At 34.3% G+C, this 27204-nt stretch overlaps 1 protein-coding gene and 1 long non-coding RNA gene across 5 annotated transcripts in view; both read left to right on the forward strand.

The window, feature by feature from the left end:
• LOC125675752 (uncharacterized) overlaps window positions 1-27204 on the forward strand; it is a 167058-nt gene that overhangs the window by 36438 nt on the left and 103416 nt on the right. For 3 of the 4 annotated variants that reach the window (XM_048913544.2, XM_048913545.2, XM_048913550.2), the window contains 3 exons: window positions 10198-10401; window positions 10572-10718; window positions 10807-10839. In XM_048913544.2, the coding sequence (XP_048769501.2) occupies window positions 10198-10401; window positions 10572-10718; window positions 10807-10839 (384 nt within the window). Of the gene's footprint in view, window positions 1-994; window positions 2399-2705; window positions 3061-10197; window positions 10402-10571; window positions 10719-10806; window positions 10840-27204 lie in introns of those variants that run through there. The other variant, XM_056160536.1, reaches the window with a different exon arrangement.
• LOC125675763 (uncharacterized) lies at window positions 18607-22142 on the forward strand. Its single transcript, XR_007370638.2, has 2 exons — window positions 18607-20578; window positions 21273-22142. It is a non-coding gene; the product is annotated as an uncharacterized LOC125675763 (long non-coding RNA).

Below are 27204 nucleotides of genomic sequence, written 5' to 3' on the forward strand. Positions count from 1 at the left end.
TGATGTATGTTGTTGTATTTTCCTGTAAATGATGTCATAAAATGGCTTAAAATTGATTTTTTCTAAAAATTGTCAAGATGTTAAAACATTGATTTTTCAACTTCAGTAACATTAGGTAATCCAATATTGATTTATTTATGTTTTATTATGTATTCATTATGCTGAACCTAATCTTTAAGCAACCAATAGAGAAATGTGTACATCAGTAAAATTAATTTGTTTATGTTTAATCAAAAACAGGCCAAAAGCAAGCATTTTAAAGCATCTTGGGAACTGTTTTCAAAGTGTTCTTGTTACCATGGCAACGATACCTCAATTATGAATCTTGGTACCAAATTCTATGAGAGGGTATCAAATAATCACTATATTCCAAATTTCAGCAAAATCGGTGAAGGTACCTATCCACCCTATAATAAAAAGGTTTATGCTTACAGAGAATGGCTCTTAAGAGTCATTCTCTGTAAGCATCAAAATATGTGGAAAACGACCGACACGGATTTTGACGAAATTTTACACAAAGTATACATAATTCAGTCTTTTATTCTCTCATATCTACGTATGTAAAATACAGATATTCTATGAATTAAAGGTATGAAAAAAAATTCTATCTTTCAGATCACGTGACTTTTATCTTTCATATCCCATGATGTAATAATCAATACACAACTTGCCTGCAGCATATCTTGATTGACGAACACGAACATTAGCGTCTGCAAAGCTCTTGTACAAACAATGACATAATGTAATGTCCCTGATAATCTCCTTGAAAAACTACCGCACAATCAATAACAGTCACAAATTCCTCATATCGAAAATGCTGTCGAGTACATCTATGTCATCCGGTGCATTATGCTAGTTCACAGAAACCCAGCCCACACGGTCAACTACTTCTAGGCCTATCTCCACATTCACTCTGCCAACGTCTACTGTCTATATATGTGTCTCAGGTGAAACAAGTGCATCCAATGTCCATGGGACTCGAGTCCTTGCACGTGTGGAAAACAAAACTCTATCCATGCCCATATCCACCGATCAAAACCACTTGAAATCTCTCTTCACACACTTGTCATTAAATAACTGTTCAATTAAAATCAATAGCAATACACCTTTAAGAAGAAAGCTTGCAGTTGTGGATTCAGATTCTGATTAGGTCTGTCAAAATGTTTCGCGAGATGGACTACCGAGTGACGTCACGCATCACCCTGATTATTGATTTATTGTGTACTTATTCAAAGAGGAATAACTCTAATACAATTCCCTTATACACTCGTCGGCCGATTTTTTTTTTTATCAGCAACGTAGTTGCCAAAATGAAGGTCGTAGAATTCGATTCTGGTGTTATTTTTTTATGCAGAGCGAAAAATTAATTAATTGGAAAATTCCCCAAATGGCGTCGCTAGGAACAAGGAAAACTGAAAATTTCTAGAAATATGAGAGAAAAATACCCTCTTATGAGTTGCCATGAAATATTAAGGTGATTCCATCCTCGGGGTTGCAAAAAAGCGGTATAACCCTCGACAAAGCCTCGGCTGTCACAACTGTTTTGCAACCCTTGGGAGGAATCACCTTATATTCCATGGTTACTCATAAGAGAGTTTTATAATCATGATACCTTTAAAAATGTGCTTTGACTCGTGTTTTCATGGTAACAAGACATCCGATTTTGTGCAAAGACGTGAGCCTCAGTACATGTTGAATTTTCTTTTCTAAAAATGTCCATATTCATTTTTCATCAACTTCCCATTGCTATTTAATTAAGCTATGTTGTGTGTAATTTTTGAAAATAAAACCAATTTGCTGCAACGCCTTAACACGAAATATATGCCCTCGAATGCCAAACAATTCCACTGAAAATGAGAGAAAATTCTTTCAATTTTGTGCGGAAACACAACAACTGGTGGATCGTTCTTACATTGATAAATGCGTATCGTATATACTAGAATAACATATGAAATCATTAAAAATGTCATATTTCATTTAAGAAAATAAATTGATTTTAAAATTTGCGCTATTGCGAAAATGTGCGAGTTTTTTCCGAAATCTAGATCATCTCGACTCTTGACTGCAATGCGTATTCCATGTATATTCATGATCAAGAAAAGTTACGTCCCTTTTCCGAAGTGAAAGTACAAATTTGTGAATTGTGATTTGGATATTTTGAGCTGATTTAAGTCTTAAAATCAACTAGAATTTTTCATTTCACACTTAAGTGTTTGTGGTAGATCGTTATGCTCTTGGTGGGAAGCTTTCAATGATGATGTATCAGTGGATTTACGTTGCGATCGTGATTACAACAAGGATAACTTGTATGCAAACACTTCTGGGAAGATTAGCCGAAAAAGAAACACACAGGTGTCATTAAATGTGTCCAATGCCGTTGTCATAACAATTCAGATCCGTAAGTACTTTACTATCATTCATTTTGCCTCAGTTTGTAAAATAACTAGACAGTAAACAAATACACTATACATATTCATATGCAATTCATCGTTGAATATAAACTTAAAGCAAAATCTTGTACATGAGAAATACCTGTGTCGATAGGTGTTTGTGAATAAGATTGATCACATTAACTTTAACGTTTGTAAATATTCATAAATCTGTCAATTTAATTTCATTTTGAAATCTACAATTGCTCATTCTGATGTTATTTTAAATTTATTAATCAGCAAGAAATATTTATTATTTTTTATATACATTTGTAGCTCTGACTGTCCGGGGTGCATATTCAAGATTGGATGTTCTAAATGAAATTAAGACAGAAATGTTTTTTTTGTGAGGAATGTATAAGACTCAGCATCATCATATGACAGCACAGTTGTGGGTCATTAAAATTTATACGGATCCAACATGGCTGTAACTTTTTTAAAGATTGTTCAGTTGAAATGTGTCCACTGAGAAAACCATAGAGGCTCAGACTGCCGGAGCATACTTGATGACCTGTTTTTGAATTTCCCACCCCCTTTCATGGATGGAACTGTACTCAACTGAACAATGCAACTGTACATGTTCATAGTTGACTGAAAAATACTGATATATGTGCAGAAACAAATATTGTGTGTAAGTCATTATTTACAAACTCATTTTTAGATAAAGCTTGAACATATAATTGAAGATTGTTTAATTCCTTTCCTGCACTGACTGAGAGCTTCCCAGCCTGCAATCTAAAATGTACAATTTTAATCTAATAGAAAACAATCAGGATAAGCCTGCCAGAAACAGGAAAACTTTAAATTCATATTCTTAATATAACCAAGATGGATACAAAATATGCTTTTAAAACAAAATATCCCGAATTGGAAGGTGGGCAGTATTTTTTGTAATGCATGCATCTTATAAGTCATTCATCTACATGTATGGCACATAAACCCATATCATAATTTTAATATAAAACCTAAACCTGTTTTAAACAACAGTAATCCCCTTCCCCTGTAAATTGTGTTGTTATAAACAATGGATGTGTAGGAAATTTGAATGGGCCTTCACTTTGCATTGTAAATCTTTTTAATGCCGTCATCACAGAATCTGATATTCATGGAAATGAATGAAATTATTTGCAACAAAGTAATTAGAAAAGTGCACTTATGTACTTATGGAGAAAGTACCGACACAAGCCACAAGGCCATCCACATTCAGTTGGTTTTTTTCCACTAAAGTTGGATTAATCGAGAAAGAAAGAAATGAAATGAAAGGGTTGTGTAAGTTAATTGTGACCTAAGCAACTTCATTTTTCTGGTATCTTGCAGCTTTAAGTGACACACAAAACAAATTAAAAATCTGTAGTACATATGTATGTGCGTAGCTGACAAAGATCAGTGTCAAGAAAATGTTGGGAAAATAATGCATACCCAATCATCAATATAATAAAGTTACATGTAAGTGTTGCAGTTCCTATTTAATGTTTCCATGGAGACAAAACAGTCAGATTATACTATCTAGTTCGTCAACACAACCTATCATTGGGTCAAATGCTGTCTGACGTGTTTCATACACATTGCTAGGCCGTTCTTGACACACTGATTTTGACTACGGATAACTCCGTTTACCTGATCAGGATATAGGGTTCACGGCGGGTGTGACCGGTCGACAGGGGATGCTTACTCCTCATAGGCACCTGACCCCACCCCTGGTGTGTCCAGGTGTCCGTGTTTGCCCAACTATCTATTTTGTATTGCTTATGGGAGTTATGAGATTGATCACTGCTCGTTATCTTCGCCTTTGATTACCAGCATGTTTATAACAAGACTTTGGACTAGCTATCTCTGGTCAAAACTTACTCAACTGAGTATAAGTATGTAAAATACTTGTAGTTTAAAATGTAAATGAAAAGAGATGTAAATAGCCAACATAATGTTTCCATGGAATGTAGGTTTCTATAGCAATTAAACTACAAATTGAATTCTTTCTTAATTAGTATATTTTAACCAGCCTATGAATAGAAAGATAAAGTTATGATATTATAGAATCAATCTACTTAACTATATTGAATTGTTTTAAATGATTATGGCTGCTGGCCCTATCTTTTCGATAGTAGCACATTTTTCTTCATATTTTCCCCTTTGTAATAATTAAATTTAAATGATTAAATAGAGTCATATAATGCTTTTACAGGAAATAAGTAATTTTATCTTGTGGAAACTGAAAAATACATACATTCATAAAATTTCATTTTAAGTTTAAATGTGATGATCTTCTGCCAATGCCTTTTGAATTGAAGATTTTTAAATGTTTGCTTCACCAACTTATGACTAATCTATGGAAATTATGAAATTTGTACTTTATTCAATTATTAAGATTATGACAGAACACTTTCACGTAACAATAGGCACACGCATTTCTGCTTCCTGACACAAATCAGTTTTATAGTCAACACTTCTCATCAAAACTTAAAGAAACCATATACATGTATCTAATATAATGGTTGTTATGGTAACAAAAGAATTAATCATTGGTATTGGTAATTTAAGCAGACTTTACATCAATTTATATGTTCAAATATAATATGACAATGAGTTTACACTATCACATGGTACATGTAATAAGCAAACTTGCAATGCTTTCTAATACAAATTAGCATACTAGTTTACTTATTAAAACCTTGTTATAAGATACTGAAATATGGTTGCTATGGCAACTGAAAGATTCCATAACATGAGAATACATGATATTTATCATTGTTTATGCCAACTTTAATAGATTAAGGATATTATATTGATAAATTATTAAAATTTGACTTATATATTTATATTATGAGACTTCATATTACCATGGCAACCAATTTTTCAAGATATATTATTTTATCTAGCAAAATAAGACATTAGTTGTTTTTTTATATATTACACATAAAAGAATGAATTAAATCATATACAACTTACATTGATATTTGTTGTTGTGATTTCCTGTAAACGATGTCTTAGAATGGCTTAAAATTGATTTTTTTTTTCAAAAATAGTCAAAATGCTAAAACATTGATTTTTCAACTTCAGTAACAATAGGTAATCCAATATTCATTTATTGATGATTTATTTTGCATTTATAATGCTGAACCTAGTCTTTCAGCAAGCAATAGAGAAATTTGTACATCAGTAAAATTAATTTGTTTACGTTTGATCAAAAACGGGCATAAATCTGGCATTTGTAAGCATCTTGGGAGCTGTTTTCAAAGTGTTATTGTTACCATAGCAACGGTACCTCAATTACGAATGTTGGTACCATACTCTATGAGAGGGTATCAAATAATCACTATATTCCAAATTTCAGCAAAATCGGTGAGGATACCTATCCATCCCTATATTAAAAGTTTTGACGCTTACAGAGAATGGCTCTTAATTAATGTGACAAACTAGTTTTTCTTTACGCCGACCAGATGTCTTAACTACATAGTAACTAAGCTTGCTTTCAATTTCATAAGGACCATAATATCTGGCCTTTCATAGGGTGACCATGAACAGGCAAAAATACAAAAACCTTATCACCTAGTTTAAAATCTCTGTTCCTAGCATCCTTGACATGCCAAACTTTCATTTTGACTTGAGAACTCTTAACATTTTCTTGTTCTTATTTACAAGCATTATTTAAGAATCTCTTTGAAATGAGATATATAGTCTAAAAGGGTAAGAAAACTAGTTTCAGATAACAATTTTTCTTTCAGTAGTTCCAATGGATCCCTAAATGAATGGTAAAACACTAATTAAAAGGACTGAATCCTAGAATTTTTTGAACTGCTGCTTTTGCAGCATATAAAACACGTTGAACCCCTTCATCCAGTTTTTATCAGACTGATAGCAATGTTTTCATCCTAGTTTCATAGTTGATAGAAATGCTCAAGTGCCCCATGCGACTCGGGATCATAAGCAGTAGACTTATACATATACTGTTTAACACCTAACTCATGCATGACCTGTTGAAACAAATCTGACATAATATTTGAACCTTGGTCTGACTGAATAGCCTTAGGCACTCCTACAGAGCTGAAAAAGATGATAAGGGCATTGATTATGGTCTTTGCATTATTATTCCTAAGATGTAGTTTCAAGGAATCGAATGGACGTACACATGATATTAAGTAAACACCGGTTCAATGACCTAGTTTTGGCAAAGGTCCTACATAATCTATTAACATCCGACTGAATGTTTCCCTAAATGCTGAAATGGGTTGGAAAGGAGCAGAGGAAATTTTGTGATTAGTTTCATCTGGCAAATATGACAATAATTGCAAAATTCAGAAACATCCTTTTCTAACTTAAGCCAATAAAACGGACTCAAAATCCTGTTATAAGTCTTATTGACTCCTAAATGACCTGTCATGGGTGTATCGTGAGCCAAACTAATAATATCCCTACGATATATCACTAGGGCCACTATCTGGTTAACGACCTGCCATACTTCATCTGGTTGTGCATCAGGTGGTCGTCATTTTCGTATAAGGATCACGTCGTTGGTAGGGAACCATATTCCAACTTTGACGGCCTCTTCTGGTGGAAGTGCCTTTTTGCTGAGTTGGATAGTATCACGGTCCTTATTCTGCTCGGAGTGCAATTGACTCCTACTGAGGGTGTCCCTGCCCTGATCTAACTGTGTATTGGGATCATCGCCACTGGTTTTCAGTGAAAACTCACTGTTATATGATTGTATGTTTTTATTTGAACTGTCATCAAGGTCAAACAGGAAAGTGTCACTGAGGTCAATTTCGTTGTTGGGGATTTGAACAGGGTCAGCTTCGACTTCTTTTCTTCTGATCATCGACCTAGTAACAGTACATGAGGATATAGGTCGTCATCTTCATTTGACGCGACATTGGAATTGATTTTCTTACAAACTATGGGATCTGGTACAACTCTGACACCAGCTAAAGCTGTGCCTAGCAACAAGGAAACACCTTGAACAGGAAGAGTAGATCGATAACTGATCCAGTGATTAAATCTGATTTCAAATAAATTCTATGTAAGGTAACATCAATGACGCCTAGCTACACACCCTGTAAAAACGTAACCCACCAGTAGAAGTCTGCTCAGACACAGGTAAAACATTTTTAACAGCAAAGTCTGTGCAACACCAGTATCTCTCAAATTCTTTTCTCTTACAATAAGTACAAGTAGTAAGCAATCCTACACCAGAGGAACCTTCATAACGTCCTGACCTTCGACCGGACGTGGATGCACTGTGAGGTGGTGATTGAGGACTACATTGAAACTCTGAAGCACTATTTTTATCTGAATCTACACTTTTTGGTAAACTACTAGCTTGAGATTTTGCTATGAAATTCTTCTTATGAGAGAGAGAGAGAGAGAGAGAGAGAGAGAGAGAGAATATAAGTATCTGAAATAGCTGCAGCTTCATCAAAAGTTCTCACATTCTTATCTTAAGAAAGTATTCTCAAATCTTGTTGAACACATTCCTTCACCTCTTCTACTAAGTTGAGTTAACAAAAAGCATTACAATTGTCATGAATTCTATTAGATCTCAACCCCTGATCAAATAAATCTTTTTCTCTTGCAAATTCAACGTATGTTTGATTGTCTTTTTTATATATTTTCTTAACCTTTCTCTCTACGCTTCTGGTATAAAATCATAAGCTTGTAAAATCGCGGATTTCACCTTGTCTCAGCGTTGGCCGCGTAAACATCAGTCGTTTTGCCAATCAGTACAGTTTGTTACTTACCTGACCAACCTTCTCGCGGTCATTTCAAATGTCCTGCAACTTTCTCAAAATGCCGCAAAAATTCATTCACTGAAATGTTGGAACTGACTTAAAGTTTTTAGCGGCATCGAATTTATTCCTGACAAGTCGGTTCTGTGGTTTCCAGAAATAAAATTATCTTCCTCTGCTCTTTCATTATATGCTTGAATTTTCTCTCTCCAATTCATATCTCTCTTGTTTGTCTTTTACTCTCTCCGCTATTTCGATCTCTGCTCTTTCGTTTTCTAGTTTCAATTTTTCAATGTGCATTTTCTGAAATTTTCTATGAAATTTAATTTTTTCCTATTGAAATTGAAATTGAAATTCCGTCATTTTCGCTTATTCAACTGTTTGTTTAGGAACATCATTTGACTCAAAAATATTTCCGTCTACACGTTTTTTTTTAGCGATTTTAATTTTAATATTTTGTTGATGCACTGCAGATTCAATCTATAACCCGAAGAGTAAAGCTAAAATCGCCATCTCATCTTTTTAAAGCATTAAAAGCATAAATATTCGGCCAGACAAGGAAATATATGACTGAAAACATGGTAAATTCTGCTGTCTATGAAATTCAAAAAAATCAGAAAACAGTGAAATACAAATCTTGAAAAATGGAATAATTTTTTCTTATCCTGGATGAGGCCCCAATTCTAATATGGTGACTGCGATGTAGCGAAGTACTATCATCATGTCTGTCCAGAAAGTTTAATTGCTCATCTGCATCGATGACGTTTTAATCTTTCAGATCTGCATCATGTTTTGATATTTAATTGAGCATATATGTTAAAGGAAAATTATCAACTCAACTTTATGATCAACGGGATTACTTCAGTTTTTTTGTCGTCAGTTTCCCATTTTCATATACATGTAGTAATATTTCATTATAACCTACATATGGTGTTTATGTTTCTCAAATGGTTTGATACTCAATAGTATGTTCTGTTTATGATCAGTTCATGTTAAAGGGGTTTCAAAAGGCTCGTCTAAAGTAAGCATTTTGCAAATTATATAGTCGTTATAAAGATCTATTTTTATAATGGAACCTACCAATGGATGAAATGCTGTCTGACGTGTTTTAAGCCGTTCTTAACATTATGACTTTGACTACGGATTACTCAGACTCTGTTCACATAAAATGATAAAGGGATTGCAGAGGTTGTAGCTTGTCAACATGGGATGCTTGCTCTTCCTAGTCATATATTCCCATCTCTGGTGTATATTTGAGTCCGTGTTGGCTCTACAGTTAGTTTTGAATAATTGATGGTAATCATGAGATATGTTGTATTCCTTATAGGAGTTATGAGATCGATCGCTGTTCATTATTTTCACCATTTCAACATGACCCTGTTGTTGTTGAGAAAAAGATTTTGATATTTTCTTATATATCCCCATTTAAACTTGACCTCAACTTACCCCTAGGCTTTATGATTTGAACTAATTCAATTCTACAATTATGTCAGGGATTTTCTATGTGAATTTAATCGTTGTGACCCAGTGTTTTTCGAGAATATTTTCAAATGATTTCACCCATTTTTAAAAAAAAAAACCAGTTACTCACTACAGCGGACAAAAGCAAATAACAATTGGTCACCTGAGTGACTCTGATGACCTGAATGAAACGTTTATTTTTAGATACAACCTGTCATTAAGTTCAATGCTGTCCAACGTGTTTCATACCAATTGTTAGGCCACACTTTACACCCTCATCTTGACTACGGATTATTCCGTTTACCTAATCAAGATATAGCGATACCTCGTTTGACTACAACTTACTATGAAATGTTTCCCTGATCAATGACTCACAACGGGTGTGACCGGTCAACATAGGTACATTATCCCACCCTGATGTGCCATACTCTCAAGTTTGTATTCGTCATGGATCTGTGAGATTGATCACTGTTTATTTCATTTTAGATAACTAAACGTTTATAGGGAAGATCACCTTATAGAATGTTATGTGATTGTTGTGATATCCATGCGATTTTCTTATTGCCCAATATATATCATGTTTGTAGAGTTGGAATATATTGATTTGACGAGTAACGAAAACTCATGGAAGAGCAAACTAGAAAACATGTTGAACATAGATCTACACCTAGTGAGGCAAGGAGAAGACATCTCGCTTCCTTGGCTTATAATATGTAACGCCAAGTTTCAGGATAATAACTTTGACGTCATTGGAACAATACCAGAGCGCCTACCGAACACGCAGCTGCCTGGTATGAATATATTTATGTTATCCTATATGTAAGTGTTTTCATATCAAAAAAGTATAATTGATTTGAAAATTAGAAATAAAACAATATGTATATACTTTGAATGAAATGTAATTGTTTATGTTTGAATAAATCTGGTATTACTTAATAATATCAAAGACTTTGTACTGCAGGAATGGTTATAATGATTATTCAAGGAGAACGCTATAGATACACATCATATTACCCTGACTCACAAATAAAGTACATAACATGTGTGGATTCTGGCTTCAAAAATCCTACTAAATTGAGGGAATCACTCGAAGGCTTCATTTCAAAAGGTACTGTTGTTCGCCTGTAAAATAATGAAGACAAAATGACACTTACCATAGAAATCACGAAATGACAGTATTTTTCATTAATTTTCAGATTGGGGCAGATTTGACAGAAACAAATACAACGGTAATGGATTTTAGAAATATCAAGAGAGAGAGAGAGAGAGAGAGAGAGAGAGAGAGAGAGAGAGAGAGAGAGAGAGAGAGAGAGAGAGAGGAGCATTGAATTTATGGCATGGGGTGACTGTTAGATAGATAACGCTGAAAGTGGAAAGTGCGTGGTATTTGATATCAAGCTTACCTGAAGATTTCTTTGAATGCAAAGTAAAACAGTAAACAACAATTTGTGTTTCAAATATCTAGCCATATCTCTCAAATTAGAATGACACCAAAACATTTTTTTTTTTGCAAAGTAGTAGTTAAATGTTATCAAAATCTCTTTCAAAGATGAGTGATTCCAATTCATTTTGATATTTAACAGAGTTTTTAGACTTTTCGATGGCCGCGCATTTCATGAAAAGTGAAAACAAATCAACAAGGTCCTATTAATTCATTCCCAGTCTTTGAACTTCCAGATTATGTAACATATATGCTACACATTCTGCTAGAAACACACACTGTCAATTGTCAGGCCTGGGGATTATAACACTTTACCGAACTCATACTCAAAGCATCCATGTTTGAGTACAACTCATAGCATGCTCCAAGCATACTCGGAGAATCTTGAGTATGTACTCCATTTGAGTATGAGCATGATTTCATAAAAGTTGTTTAACCTTCACTTTGATTATGAGTACAATTTAAAGAACGGAGTTAGAGTTTGAGTATGAAATCGTGCTCATAAAAGGTTTGTAACCCCCAGGCCTTGATTTGTTAGAAATATTTACATATGTGGGTTTACATGAACTTAATCATTCACATACTGTATGACAAGAAACGTGGAGTGGATTGAGGTGGAGCCTGATAAAGAAGGAATTGTAATTAAATTTGTAGAAGATTAAAATGAACAATATGTAAATTCAAGAACAACAAAATTTGATACCAATCTTCTCTTAATGAACTCGTTTTCTTGAGACTCATTGTTACCCCATATTTCAAAACAATTAATAGGAAAATTCGGAAGAAATACGGAAAATATGTAATGGTTTACATGTCTGTAAATCTACAAAAAAATCAGAAAACTGGATGCTATGATATCAACACATTAATCTTCGCCCCAAACTGTATTCTTTTGTGCATACCTGGGAAACTAGTGAAGAAGGCACAGTAATCATTTTACAATTCACATAAAATACAGGTTACAAATTGAGCATAAAGCATGCGTATGTGGCCGATGGCCCTCTTACATGTTAGTATTTCATTAGGTAAATTTATTACCAGTCTGAAATTAAAGAATCTAAATAAGTAAATTATATTCAAAGTAGCTACTGATAGCTTATTGAATTTTCCTCGATCTTATTTATTATATTATTTGGACTTTATCCTAAATCATAAAAAATCAACATAAGTAATCGAGTTAAATTTGAAGCAAAATGAGATTGAAATCCCCTCTTTTGCAGTCAAAGGCAGAAAATGCAAACTAAAAATGAGAAACATACCACAAAGGCCAGGAAAAAGTTTATTGACACCAAAACTGTTTTAAATATTGTTCCGCTTCATGCTTAGATATTTGATTTAAAGTAGATATTAACGACAAACTAACAATTCAACTTTTTGACAAACGAGGCGATTTGAGCTTCTCCATCGTCAACGTCCCATATTTATGTAGCAATACATATGGTGTTTATATCTCTCAACTGATTCGATACACAAGAGCTTATTCTGTGTATGGTGAATTTTTAAATCGAGGCAAGCTACTGACAAACAAGTTGATGGTACGGGGGTTTCAACAGTCTCGATTAAAGTCAGCATTTCGCAAATTCTATGGTCGTTATAACGATCTAATTTGCCAATACAACCTATCATTGGGTCAAGTGCTGTCTGACGTGTTTCATACACATTGTTAGACCGTTCTTGGCACAATGGTTTTGACAACGGATAGCTCCGTTTACCTGATCAGGATATAGGGTTCACGACGGGTGTGACCGGTCGACAGGGGATGCTTACTCCTCCTAGGCACCTGATCCCACCTATAGTATGTCCAGGTGTCCGTGTTTGCCCAATTATCTATTTTGTATTGCTTATGGGAGTTATGAGATTGATCAATGTTCGTTATCTTCACTATTCATATCATAGGTATATAAGATTAATACACACAGGTAAAAAAAAATCATCATTAAGAAATTCAAAATACATCTAACTAAAACATGGACTATTTTGATACTGTAATTGGCCATATTTACACTAAATATGGCGTTTCCCAGACACTATTTAGACATAAATTTTCTGACAACAAAGGAATTCTGCTCAAACAATTTTTAAAAATATTTAATTTTTAGAATAAGTCCAGTATTATTTAAAATATTGAATAAGAAAATATACCGAATGGGGTTAAATCTGAAACTATCTCAACTTTTGTGACCCTACCCCCTCCACTCCCGAAATGAAGTTTTAAAGAGACACCATTATCAGAAATAAACTAATGACCTCCCTATAGCTTAAATGTTTAAGCATTCCAGATTACCTCTTTGGGAATTCAACATCATAATAGTAGACGGTTTCTATGAGCCATTTAAGAATGATCTAATGCATGGGTTCTTGCAGTTGATCATTTTGCACTCGTAATGATTGCATTACTTTGTTTTCATACAATTTTTGTAACTGAACACAATATATTTACCTATAGACAATTTGGAAAGAAGTTGATGTCATTAGATGGTGTGATGCACCAAATATGTTTAATTAACAATATTACATATAATCAATAATTAAACGAGCAGGTAAAATTGCAGCATATGTTTGACATATGATTGGATATTCATATGTTAATCATATATCTAACATAGTGTTAAACATTCTAATTTTATTATCATTTTGAACCTATGTTTAACATATGTTTGAAACGTGTTGAATATGCTGCAAACATCAAATATATGATTAACACAAGGTGGAAAATTCCTGTTTAACATATGTTCACAATATGATAAACATATGAAATTTTGAACATTTGATTAACATATGATCAAAAAGGGGGGTTATATTTTTGTATGTTACAATACCCCGACCCAATCCTCAAAATCGTTGCTTCGAGTCCAGGCCCTGATTTCCGACAAAACTTACAACCAAAAGACTAAATTGTTACAGAGTTCTACAACAATGTCAATCGTATTCTATTTTTGAGATTATAATCATAAATATAAATTTACATAACTGACTTCTTCGTCACATTAACACTGCATGAAAGCTATGGTTGTTATGGTGCGTAAACTGTGCGTAAACTATACGGAAACGGAACTTCAAGTTTACAAGGGTTTACGGAGTGCGTAAACCTAGACTGTCCCCGATTCCAGGTGGCTTACGCTGCGGAAACTTGCTGAAACCTAAGGTTTCTGCACTTTTTCCGCATTACTGAAACTAGTCCCCACCCTACTGAAACTACTTTACAACCTAGGTTTACGCAATGCAGAAACCTACAGAAACTTATTCACATGAATAACCTACCCTTCTCTAAAATATGACGACATAATTGAATCAAGGCTATGTACACACAGTCACACTTTGATATTAGTGATATATATATCGTGCTCCTGAAATTTACAAATCGTTCAGCAATGGTTTATGAAAACCAATTCTCTTTTCCTTGAATAAAATGTTTAAAAGCTGAGATATTACTAACCACAAATTAAAACAAAACACAAAATTTTTATATACGATGCTTTTATTAAAGGTTCCAAGACTTATATAAAGATTATTGAATAATAAAATTTTGATAAAACAGTCTTAAGCTTGATTGAACAATATAGGACATGCATAACACTTTTGATGTAAACAAAAGAAATATTAATGATTCATAAACATGTAGGTCTCCATGGTGCAAGATTGAAAAGGGTTATAAGCATATATCATTTAATTGATAAAAGTGATGTAGTGCCAAAACAATTCAAGGAAATTGAGCATACAGTATCTTCCTATGTCCAGAGTGGATTAACCCTGACCGTGTGACCTCAAAATCAACTGGGATCATCTACTCCTTAGTATGTACCAGTATGCTAAATTTGATGTCTGCCAAGCAAATAAATCTCAAAATATAAAGGAGACAATATATTACTATGTCCCGTTTGACCATTGCCAATGTGTACCAAAATCAATAGGCTTCATATACTCTTTAGGATGTACCACTGTACTAAGTTTGATGACTGTCAAGCAAATGGTTCTTGATATATTGAGTTTTATCCAGAGTGTATTGATCTTTGACCATGTGGCCATAAAATCGTTATGAGTCATATACTTTTTAAGATGTACTAGTGTACCAAGTTTGATGTCTGTCAAGCAAAGGGTTCTCAAGAAATTGAGTAGACAGTATCGTCATATGTCCAGTTTGACCTTTGGACATGTGACCTCAAAATCACTAGGAGTCATCTAGTTCTTCCTCGTAAGATGTACCAGTGTACCAAGTTTGATGTCTGTCAAGCAAAGGGTTCTGATGATTTTGAGCGGATAATATCTTCCTAAGTCCAGTTTGACCTTTGACTATGTGACCCCAAAATCATAGGAGTGATCTACTTTTTAAGATGTACCGGTGTACTAAGTTTTATGTCTGTCAAATAAAGGGTTCTCAAGATATTGAGTGGACAGTATATTCCTATGTCTAGTTTGACACTTGATCCTTGACCATGCTACATCAAAATCAATAGGGGTCATCTACTCCTTACAATGTACTAGTGTTAGCCTAGCAGATATGTGGGAAAATTGTGCTATTAGTGATACAAGCATGGAATTTAGTACACTGATTCCAAATTTCTCCATCAGCCAAATGGCGGTCATTCTTTTAAGATTGCCATTTTCGGGTAATACGTAATACTGGATCCATGTCAACAAAACTATATATACTTATTTAAAAAGCGTATCAACGACGTTTTTTCCACATAAACAAGTTTTGGGAGGTCCAATAGACATGTTAAAGCTTACTTACCATTTATTTGGCCCGTCTTACCAAAAATAGTTTTGAACTTCTTAAAGCAAACTTAGGAAAGGCGAAGAAAATGAACGAGTCACTTTAACACCCTGGGAGTGCTTCTATTTGACTTTTACATAAAATGTAGTGCACAGAAAATGCTTGGACCCAAGTGATATAGTATCCCACATGATTGTGTACAAGTGTGTAATCACTCCTGTAAACTATCCTGTGCATTCCCTTTCGCAGTGTCACAGAGCCTTTCACTGGAGTGCGGCCTTAACACTTGCACCGTCCTTTGAAACCCATCTTGCATCCACATGTAATAAATTGCCGGTATGCCCCAATTGCCTCCAGGATGATTGTTTAATAGATACCCCAGCCATTATCAATATAAACCCAATCCTATTTACTTGGCGAAGGAATCGCTGGTGTGCAGATCGTCATCTGACCCAAAGAGAAGCCGGTTTGGTAGGCATCTCTCTGATATGCTGTCTGAGAGTTTCTCGAGTTGACGGGATGGCCTCTATTAATCTGCCACTCTGGGTGAAGAGATGCTTACAAGCCTCATTGACATGTTCCTGGCTGCTGGTTCGATCGTAGAGCAGGGAAACAAAACACTCCAGTAGATCCATGTAGTCATCTACAATTGCAACGGTTTGGCATAACAGCTAATGCACAGAAAGCTATAGTGACATTATCACAGGATTTCCATTTTCCCATGCTGTTTTCTTCTCCCACTGGAGCATGGCTCGGTATCATATCCAGCGAAGGCGTGTAGGAATGACAAGTCTCGGCACTTGTTCAGTCCCACTGTCATAGCCATTTTGCGGGCTGCAAAGTACCTGAATTTCTTTCCTGTGGCAAAGGCAACCCATAGTTGGATCACAATATCTGTGTCCAATATGCAGATCGACACCTTCGTATAAACCCACCTCACTGCATCTTGGGCATAGAGTAGTATTCTCGTATCTGCCTTCTCCTGACTGTACAGGGAGATTACAGCAACACCTCGTTGTATACACAGCATATGTCTGTGGTTTGGGCTGATGATTTGCTTCTCTGTTTTCGTGGTTGTTATCCTATTTGCTAGGAAGGTAAACCGTTCTATCTTGTTTTCATGGAAGAAGGCCTGCCAGTTATCTGAGGTGGAACTAGGTGGCTCAACTCGTCTCCCGATGTGTTACCCCTCTTTCTGGTGTCTGTTTTCAACTGTCTTGGAAGTATTCATCCCAAACAACATCTACCCTGTTTGAATGCTGTAGCTGAGATGTGGTGTACGGCAAGAATACTATGTATACTCAGAGAACGTCTTTGCCATGCAAAGTGCAACATGTTGACGATCTATCCAGGATCATGACTTCAACAAGCACTTGTTGAACTGAGGTTATGATCAAACCTTATCCATTGCCACATTTGTGAACTTATCTTCCTAGCCCATGGGGGCAAAATGAACCATCCTTCTGGACGAAGTGGCAGATTCTGCTCATCAATTCCATGGGGATGCTCAGCACCATGCAAGGTGAAGATAACGAACAGTGATCAATCTCATAACTCCTATAACCATATCATAGGAGAACGATAGTCCGATGTGGAACAAAGCATCAACCATGTCTCATTTCCGAGTGTTTATGTGCATTAGAGTGGCCAGGTACATTGGAGTCTCCCAAATGTGGTTGTGTCTGATATAATCGATACTACTGGTACTCTCTCGGCGTGGTGCGTAGCTGTCGAACACGAATACAGGGGTCCGTGTTTACCCAACTATCTATTTTGTATTGTTTATAGGAATTATGAGATTAATCAATAACTGTTCGTTATCTTCACCTTTCATCCTAGCTTCTTACTTCTGTGATGATTTTAACATGTTGGTCTTCTGACACCAAAACTTGAGTCACTATGATTGTTGTTCAGATCCCTCTTGTTGCTTCCTAGAGGAATAGACTACCACTTTACTGAATCAAGATGGACTTGTGACATGAGAAGTGTTCATCCAAGTTGTTTCCGTTCTCAAGTGTTCTCTTTTATACCATATGGGAAGTCAGTCATGGAATGCATCTTCTGCACATTTAGTTCTATAACACAGTAAACAAAAATAACCTTGTGTAACATATGGTATATCAAGATTGAGTAGATACACCATTATTTTGCTCAATTCTGTCTTCACCTTGCCAGTGGCTGATTTAAACACACACACCCTTTGAGAATAAAATTTAATAAAAAAGAAATAGTGGTATAAGATTTGACATGATATATACAAAAAAGTAAATCCCTTACTTGTTATCATTCATTAATTCTATTTTGTTGTACATGTATGATGTATAGCTAGAATAACCCATACGAGTTACCTAAAATTCCTCAACACCCTGGAGCCCTATCCCCTTTTAACAAATCTTGGATTGGCACCACTGCATGCATTTACATGTACAAGATCATTTTGGGATTCTAACATATCTAAAACAGCAAATTTTGTAGCCGGTAGTTCAAGGAGGTTTGTTTTTGGTATAGTAATTTTAATTAGATTGAGTTTATGTACATGTGACATCGTTTATACATGTGTGTTTATATATCCACATGATTACATAAAAAACTGCATGAATTTCATTCTATTTTTGTGTTGTAAGCTTACTGATTGTAACGTGCTGACAAATCTTTTGAAAGTAATTTGTTCATAAAAACAGATTACATAAATATAGCAGACATCTGACAATCTTAAAGGAAGTTGTACAATACAAGACACACTATTTGACTAGAGACCACCAAGATCATTATGACTATATACCAGTTTATGTGTTAGACGTCAGAACTGCTACCTTTCTAGTGGTATAGCTTAATGTATTAGAGTACCTAAGCTCATCACACTCGTTAGACAATAGCAAGTAAGAAGATTAATTAACAATAATATTTGGCCTATTGACTGAACATGAAATTATTATTAATCTTATTACTATGTTGGTCAAGAGATGTATATTTTCATTCTCTAGGAAAGGTTTACCTTTTACATTTAATGATATTTTAGTATATTTACAATTATACATTTCACATGAAAAAAGTCTTTTTAACACAAATGTCTTTCTGAAAAGGTGGTCAAAATGGAAATGCCTTTTTGAATAACTTCATTTTTCAAATGATTTAATTGCTGTTACTTTAATATGCTACTCTTGTTATTTTTAATTATTCTTCCCAACTGTGTGAATGCAAGGTTGAAAGTTGTGTTGTATGTTGATAAATGTTTTGAAAAGCTATTAAAAAAAACAAGCAAAAAAAAAAAAAAAAACCCCAGAAGATTAATTAACATCATTTCAGGATTTTATTTTTATGAGCAAATATATATTATTGATGACAAAAGTTACTTTTGTCAACAGTTGGGTGTCAGTTAAGAAGGAATGCTACACCAGATAACTTTGATGTGGATGAAAAATGGAGGATATGTACAATACATGTATTTTGAAAGTGAAAACTTTTAAATTAACCTTATTTAGTCAAAAAATGCAGCTTTGTAAAAAGTAATCTGAAAAAAATTAATAAAACCCCTCCCAGTTTCCTACCTGCGATTTACAGTTCAGCAGTCGACGTGCTAATCCAATAAGTTACTCGGTAAGGCAATGAAATCCAAAATGAGAAGAATATTGCTGATATTTATATTTTAATTCATGGTTTAAAAGGATATCACCCATTATGATGCTATAGAGTACCCCCTTAAATCCTTTATTTCACAAGAAGAAAAATGTCTCATTTTATAGGGATCACGGCGGGTTTGACCGGTCGACAGGGGATGCTTACTCTGATCGTCCTAGGCACCTGATCCCACTTCTGGTGTGTCCAAGGGTCCGTGTTTGTTCAACTATCTATTTTGCATTGCTTATAGAATTTATGAGATTGATTACTGTTCGTTATATTCACCTTTCATATACCTGACTCAAACAACGAAGTAATTCTATTGTACTGTGAGGCAAATAAAAATTCAAATACAGTATGTCAAAAAATGTCGAACTGTCTTGAAGACTGTATCGAAGTAAATGACACTTGCTACAAACATAACGTTGTTTTTTTTTCCTGAAATGAGGAAAATGGACACTTAATTTATGTTAATGTTATAAGTAAAATGAATACAGCTGATAAAGAACATGACCCGCGAACCATGAAAAATGGCCTAGCCTGGGATATTGATAATTTCTGTATATAATAATCTTCGGGATATAGGCTTTCTAGAAATGTTTTTCTTTTTTTCACATATTCTATACTTTTTTGTTAATATGACGTTGAATATTGTGGTGTTTAATGTTAAAAAATTAACATTTCGGGATACACGTCACAACAATAAACCTCCAATGACCATGTACAATGTACATGAACCTATAAATCTCTGAATATATCAAGTTATATGCACTCAAATAGCTAGAATGGCTTATTCAATGATCATAATAAGCATTTTTGACCAAATTTGGGAAATACAAATAAGAAATATTTGGAAATGACGTTCAAAGCCGTGATTGTTCAACTTTACTTTTGAATTATTTTTACTTGAATTTTAAAATACTGAAGTAAGAAGAATAAATATAGTATGTAGTCTATTTACATGGTGAGAGGAGTGAATCATTGGAACAATTCTGTTTCATATCATATTTCATAGTTTTTTAATATTTTTTTTTTTTGGAATTAAAACGACCGAGTATCGATATCAATGGTAACGAAATAAGTTGACACCGCGTCTCGTCAAAACATGTTCAATTCGAATTTACTCGGAATTACACGTTCAACGAGCATTTCCTGTGAAACCTGATTAAAGGAAAATTACTGTAGACACCTAATAGTAAGTATCAAATGATCTTTTTTGTTACATGTACATGTAGATTATATAACGTGAATAATAACAACGCACCACCGATATAGGGGATCAGAGTCAGTATATTATTGACTCTGAAAATACGATTTGAGAAATGATACTGTATAAATTTTACTGTATTTATCTTGATCAATAATTGTATATTCCTATACGTATTAATCATGTAAAGATACTGAGGTCTTTTTACCAACAATTTTAAATGTTTGTGCAATACATTATTGACTGACAGAACGTAATTCATGAGCTGTGATATAAAAATCTTTCAGGCATTAATATAGATTTGAATAGAATTAGATCTAGATACATATTTGAAATAGAATATATCCTAAGGCACTGTAGTTTTAAATTGTTTGGATTATATTGCATTTAGATCTACATGTAATGCTTGTAAATGCCACAGAATGAGAAATAATCTAAATTGGCCTATTTTCATAATGTTCCCAAAATAGAAGTATCATGTAGATCTATACAGGAAATAAAATTTACAAATCATGTTTGTTGTTTGTTATTTGCCAGTTAAGTATCTTAATGAAAATACTAGTAGTTTATAATAAGTAATTATTCTGCTAAAATCAAATACCCTTTTTATTGTCAACAAATACATCACTGGTAAAATGGTTATAGAGCTTTTATCTAGCACAAGTTTCCATATATTCTACAGGTTTACATATGTCAGCAAGTCCTCAAAAGCAGCTTTAGGGGTTCCCAGGAGATTCTGATGCTCACTGTTAGACTTTCACTGTTGTCAAAATCCAACCTTATTTTCTCTTTTCTCAAAACTTCAGCTCTCAAAAACTTGATTGATTAATTATGTCACTCCTGTTTTGTTGAACATGGTGTTGTCAGCAATAGGTTCAAGTTCTTCTATGTCTTGTTGTAGGTGATTGATACAGAAGCGAGCCCCGGCAGGATTGATGGCCTCTTTTGAAATGAAGATTTCATGCCTTACTCCTACTGGGACTACAACTAACTTTGGACCTGGTCACTCGCAGATACAGCATGAAGTGTGCCCTCTTGATGTACATGGGAATGGGAGTGATACAGAAGGGGGACTAATTGGAAAAACTGCTGCTGCTGGTGCTGGACTGTCTTGAATCTGTGGCCTAACCGAGTTGATATTCTTCTGTTTAATATGGGAGCAACACACACACACTGGCATCTATTGCACAGAAAATCATGATCAGATGGTGCCCTCCCTATCAGAGTGGTAATCACTGTCCTATATTTCTTTGAAATCCTGGATCTGTGTTTTGGTTTTACTCTCCATGGACAATTGAAACAGAGAAAGAATTTGGGACCATTCCTTGGGATATCTGAAATATTTATGTCATATACATGTAATTGAAATTATACAATTTGGGTTGGATGAAAATCTTATCTTCATGTTAAAGCCCATTAGCCTAGGTTATTTTTCCTAAAATCTAATTATAAATCAATTAACTTGTTAATTAATGCTTGGTGAATCAATTAATAAATTGTATTCAAAAACTTGGAATTATTTTTTTTTCCACTAATAAACTGAAAATGTGTATCTTCAAATGTTTTGTTGATTAATGTCAGTGTGAAATATAGAGGGGGTATGGGATTTACAACAATATATATTACATGGTTAATTTATTTCTATTATGTAGTCCATGTAAATTTCTGTGGAAATGAGGAAGTTATTTATATTCGGTCTTTCCTATCCCGGGGTAAGAAAGACCGAATATAAATAACCCCCTCGTTTCCACGGAAATTAAGTCCACGAGAGCCTGAAATCTCCCAACCTGGGTCTGTTTAATGGACCCTTCCAAAGTCCTTTTTTAAGGAAAAAGTAAACCATTTTCCTAATCCAAAAAGAAAACTGGTGCAAAAACTATGCACATCTCCATACATGAAATAATATAAATAATAGAAAAATTATCAGTAGTATTGTAATACATTTTCGGGGGGGTTGTGTTTGCTGTTTCACCTTTATAGAATGTTTTTTTCCTAACATTTAAAAGATATTGTAACAAGTCGAGCGGTTCCTTGTCACAAAGAAAGAAAGAAATGAACATCATATACAAGTTAAAAACAACCAACAATTTATTCAGGATGGCTCACAACTCCAAATAACAATATGTCAGGATAAAACAACAACACATAGACCGAGATGCTGACCATTCAACAATGCATGACCAAAGGGGAATGACTCGTGACATCTAGGCTGAGAAATCCTAAAACGTGTATCTTCGCGGACTAACGCTCTCAGCTTAATAAACATGCAGACTGAAATTATGCTTTGGGTATTTACTATAGATACTCTAAATAGTTTATCAAAAGGAAATATTAAAAGTGTCGATCCGGACAGTGGAAAGTTTAACTGTGATATAACAGACTTGCCCCCCCCCCTTTTTTTTGTTTTACTACCTGTCTTTAACTCCTACATCACCACCTAAAACCTAAAGTGAATATAACAGTAACTTAATTACTACTCCTACGGTCATAAACTCTGACATCTAATCTATACAACTTGACTCTTATGAACTAGAATCCAAACAAGTGATTCTTAAACGCTGTAAAACGTTCCGGACAACATTACGGACAACTAATCATCCAAGTTAAACTTCGTAACACAAAGTCTTCAATAGACTAAAATATTAATAAGAACTATAATAATTTCCTACTTAGTGAAATCTAAATTCATGACTGAATAATGATACGGACTGTCCGGACGAATAAAGTCCTTATAGAAATTAGCGTCATCAACTACCAAGTTCATTTTTTATCTACCTTGATTGTTCTGTTTAATGAGATGTGTTCTCTAGGAGAAGATGATCGATACTGAGACTGAGCTTCCTTATATAGACTTGTCCAACCAATGACTGTTTGTCCTTATTGTCCGGATAAAAGTTGTCCAATCAAATAATTGTTCGGATACGGACATTCCAAACAGGACTATCATAAATTCCGGACATGTGAATTTTAATGACAATAAAACCATATAAGATATATACACTGCCTTGTCCGGATGTAATTAATTAAATAAAGCCATAATTGATAACGAAAATTCATATTTGGAAATTGTTCACTATCGTAGTATTTATTAGACTTCTAACATTTCGAATTTAAGCGCCCTGTGAATAATGCGCGTAGGAATATCGAAGAAAACGAAAGTGAGATACAAAAATTTAGGACTCGGATTACATGAAAAAATAAGACAGATAAGCGGTTTTATCGGGATAAAATTCATACAAAAATGTCGGTCAGCATCTGCTTACAACGATTCATATATAAATAATACACAATAAGTAGTAATATATTAAAATCAAGCACCGGAACACAATGCAGGCAGTCAGAGTCCGGAGTGAATCGGCCTGTCGGACGTCAATACAGGCAGCACATGAGAAAGTTTGAGAGCGGTAAATAATGATTTACAGCAGAAATACGGCATACAGAGTCCACAGAAAGATGGATGAGATTCACTCGGTAATTATAAAAACCCTTATAAGTGATCAAATAAACAAAGCCATGATTTAAACGATGATCACGTTGAAAATGGCTCGCTGAAACAAATGTAAACAAAGTCAACGGGACAAGACTGATGAGCGTAAAATATGGCACTGTACCTTCACCGTGAATGGCAATAATACTGGGATTAAATCATCATCTTATTACAAAATCTTTTCAATATCAATTTTGTCTATAGCACACAATAAAAATTCTAAAATCAATTAAAGCATTTGATATACGTGTGTATATATAAAACAAAACGAAAGAAAAAAAAAACGAACTAGGATCCATCACTAGTAAACTATGTTTTCCATATAGAGTTATTGCCCTTCATTCGAAAAAAAGTAAATATAATTAAGTGAATACTCTACATTTCAACACAAGTTATGTCAAATATTATTTAACAAGATATAATTTGATATGTATTTAAATTGACCTACTTCATTAAAAACAAACTCTCTGAGTGTTTTTGTAGGTTTCTTTCCACGTATATACAAGGGACTTATGAATTTACGAACTTAAATAGGTGAAAACAAAACCATAATTGTTTCTTCTCCGTTCGATGTATAAATAGATAAAGCCAACAGCCGTGTTAGACATTGCCGTAATGTGCGGACATTTGTTAGTGCAACACGTTGCTACAACTTTACAGTTACGATTGACAGACTTCATATTTTATAAGAAACTTTGAACTGTAGCCTATAATAATTAAACGTACAAAATTTGGAAAAATTGTGAGAATAAATGGACAAATTCATACGATAGAACATACTGTCTGAATATATATCGCACATCTCCATGCGTAATACATGTGTACATGCTGGGCCTGTTTAATTGAAATGTTTACTGGGGTATTCCTAGATAGAATGTTCTATCGTTAAAATGATAATGTCCTACGGACCGATTGTGGTGAGGGCCTGTCCCGAGACACAGTTAGATTATTCTAACTAGGGTATTCCGTATGGCCGTAAAAGTTTGTACTGTACGTTTGATTCGAAGATTCATTCTGTTTCGAACAATATCATTTTTAAAGTAAGAAAAGGTAGGGAAATCGGTACTTTTAAAGCCATCGGAACGGACTCAAACATACACGATAGGTGTAACTCCCCCCCTCCTCCCCTCCCCTGTACCTTTTTATCATAGGCCATGACTCATATTTACTCGTTTAGATATTGAGTTTTTATTTTTAAAAATATATAACAACATAAAAACTCACCTCTTTGCTGTTTCTTTTTGAGTCGTATCAACTGCGTTAGATGTATGTATTGACTGCCTTGGAATCTGACGTTTCCAGACGACACTTTTGTTATTAGGTCTTTCCAGCTTTCTGTGGAAAGACCTATTGATATTCTTCTGTTTATTAGGTCTTTCCACCTTTCTGTGGAAAGACCTATTGATATTCTTCTGTTTATTATTATTATTATTTTTCCTCCCCGTGATTTTGAGTTTCAAGATTTATCGAAAAGATTTATAGTCCATAAGAATGTACTCCTTAAAAGATTTTGGCAGTTCACCCTGCGTATATGAACTTTGACCCCTCAAGGAGTTATTGCCCCTTTTGCAATAAAAGCTTGTTATCGCTACTCCTCCGAAACCGTACACCGTAAAGATACCAAACCTTCACCAATGTCTTCGACTAGTCAAGGAGACTCTTCAATCTATTCATTGCGAAATGATTCTTCGACCCCTTTTATGAGTTATTGCCCCTGACAGTTTTTGATTTTTACAAATAATTGAAAAAATTTAAAACCATTTCTCCTAGAGACATGGGACTAACTACATTAGAATCTTCATCCTTTGACCTTTTGATTTATATCAAGGTCAAAGGTCAAGGTCATTCAAAATATGAGAAATTTAGCTCTTTTTAGATCTCTTTTGTCTTTCAACATATTCTACATATCATTGCATCCTTTTTTTGTCCTTCTAAATCTATTTTAAAGATTTAATTCCTGTACCTTAAGACTGACCCTTCTAAAAGTTATTGCCCCTTAGAGTATTAACCTTGTTATCGCTACTCCTCCGAAACCGTACACCGTAAAGATACCAAACCTTCACCAATGTCTTCGACTAGTGAAGAAGACTCTTCAATCTATTCATTGCAAAAAGATTCTTCGGCCCCTTTTATGAGTTATTGCCCCTGAAAGTTTTTCATTTTTTACAAATAATTGAAAAAAATTAAAACCATTTATCCTAGAGACATGGGACTAACTGCATCAGAATCTTCATCCTTTGACCTTTTAATTTATGTCAAGGTCAAAGGTCTAGGTCATTCAAAATATGAGAAATTTAGCTCTTTTTATATCTCTTTTGTCTTTCAACATATACTACATATCATTGCATCTTTAGTATGTCGTTTTAAATCTATTTTAAAGATTTAATTCCTGTACCCTAAGATTGACCCCCTTAAAAGTTATTGCCCTTTACAGTATTAACCTTGTTATCGCTACTCCTCTGAAACCATAGACCGTAGAGACACCAAATCTTCACCAATGTCTTCAACTAGTCAAGGAGACTCTTCAATCTATTCATTGCGAAAATATTCTTCTACCCCTTTTATGAGTTATTGCCCCTGAAAGTTTTTGATTTTTACAAATAATTAAAAAAAATTAAAACCATTTATCCTAAAGACATGGGACCAACTGCATTAGAATCTCCATTTTTTGACCTTTTAATTTATGTCAAGGTCAAAGATCAAGGTCATTCAAAATATGAGAAATGTAGCTCTTTTTAGATCTCTTTTGTCTTTCAACATATACTACATATAATTGAATCTTTAGTATGTCCCTTTAAATCCATTTTAAAGATTTGATACCTGTACCCTAAGACTGACCCCTTTAAAAGTTATTGCCCCTTACATTATTAACCTTGTTATCGCTACCCCTTTGAAAACATAGACCATAGAGACACTAAACCTTCACCAATGTCTTCGGTTTCTCAAAGCACAACTTCAACATATTCGGTGTGAAAGGATCCGCTGACACCTTATATGAGTTATTGCCCTTTTATGTGTTTGTGCTAATCGTTAACTTTTAAACGGATAATCATAGAAACATGGGACCAACTGCAATGTGATCATTGACCTTTGACCCTGAATATTAGGTAAAGGTCAAAGGTCAAAG

The sequence above is a fragment of the Ostrea edulis genome, chromosome 3, assembly GCF_947568905.1.
Source record: "Ostrea edulis chromosome 3, xbOstEdul1.1, whole genome shotgun sequence".
Classification (NCBI taxonomy): domain Eukaryota; kingdom Metazoa; phylum Mollusca; class Bivalvia; order Ostreida; family Ostreidae; genus Ostrea; species Ostrea edulis.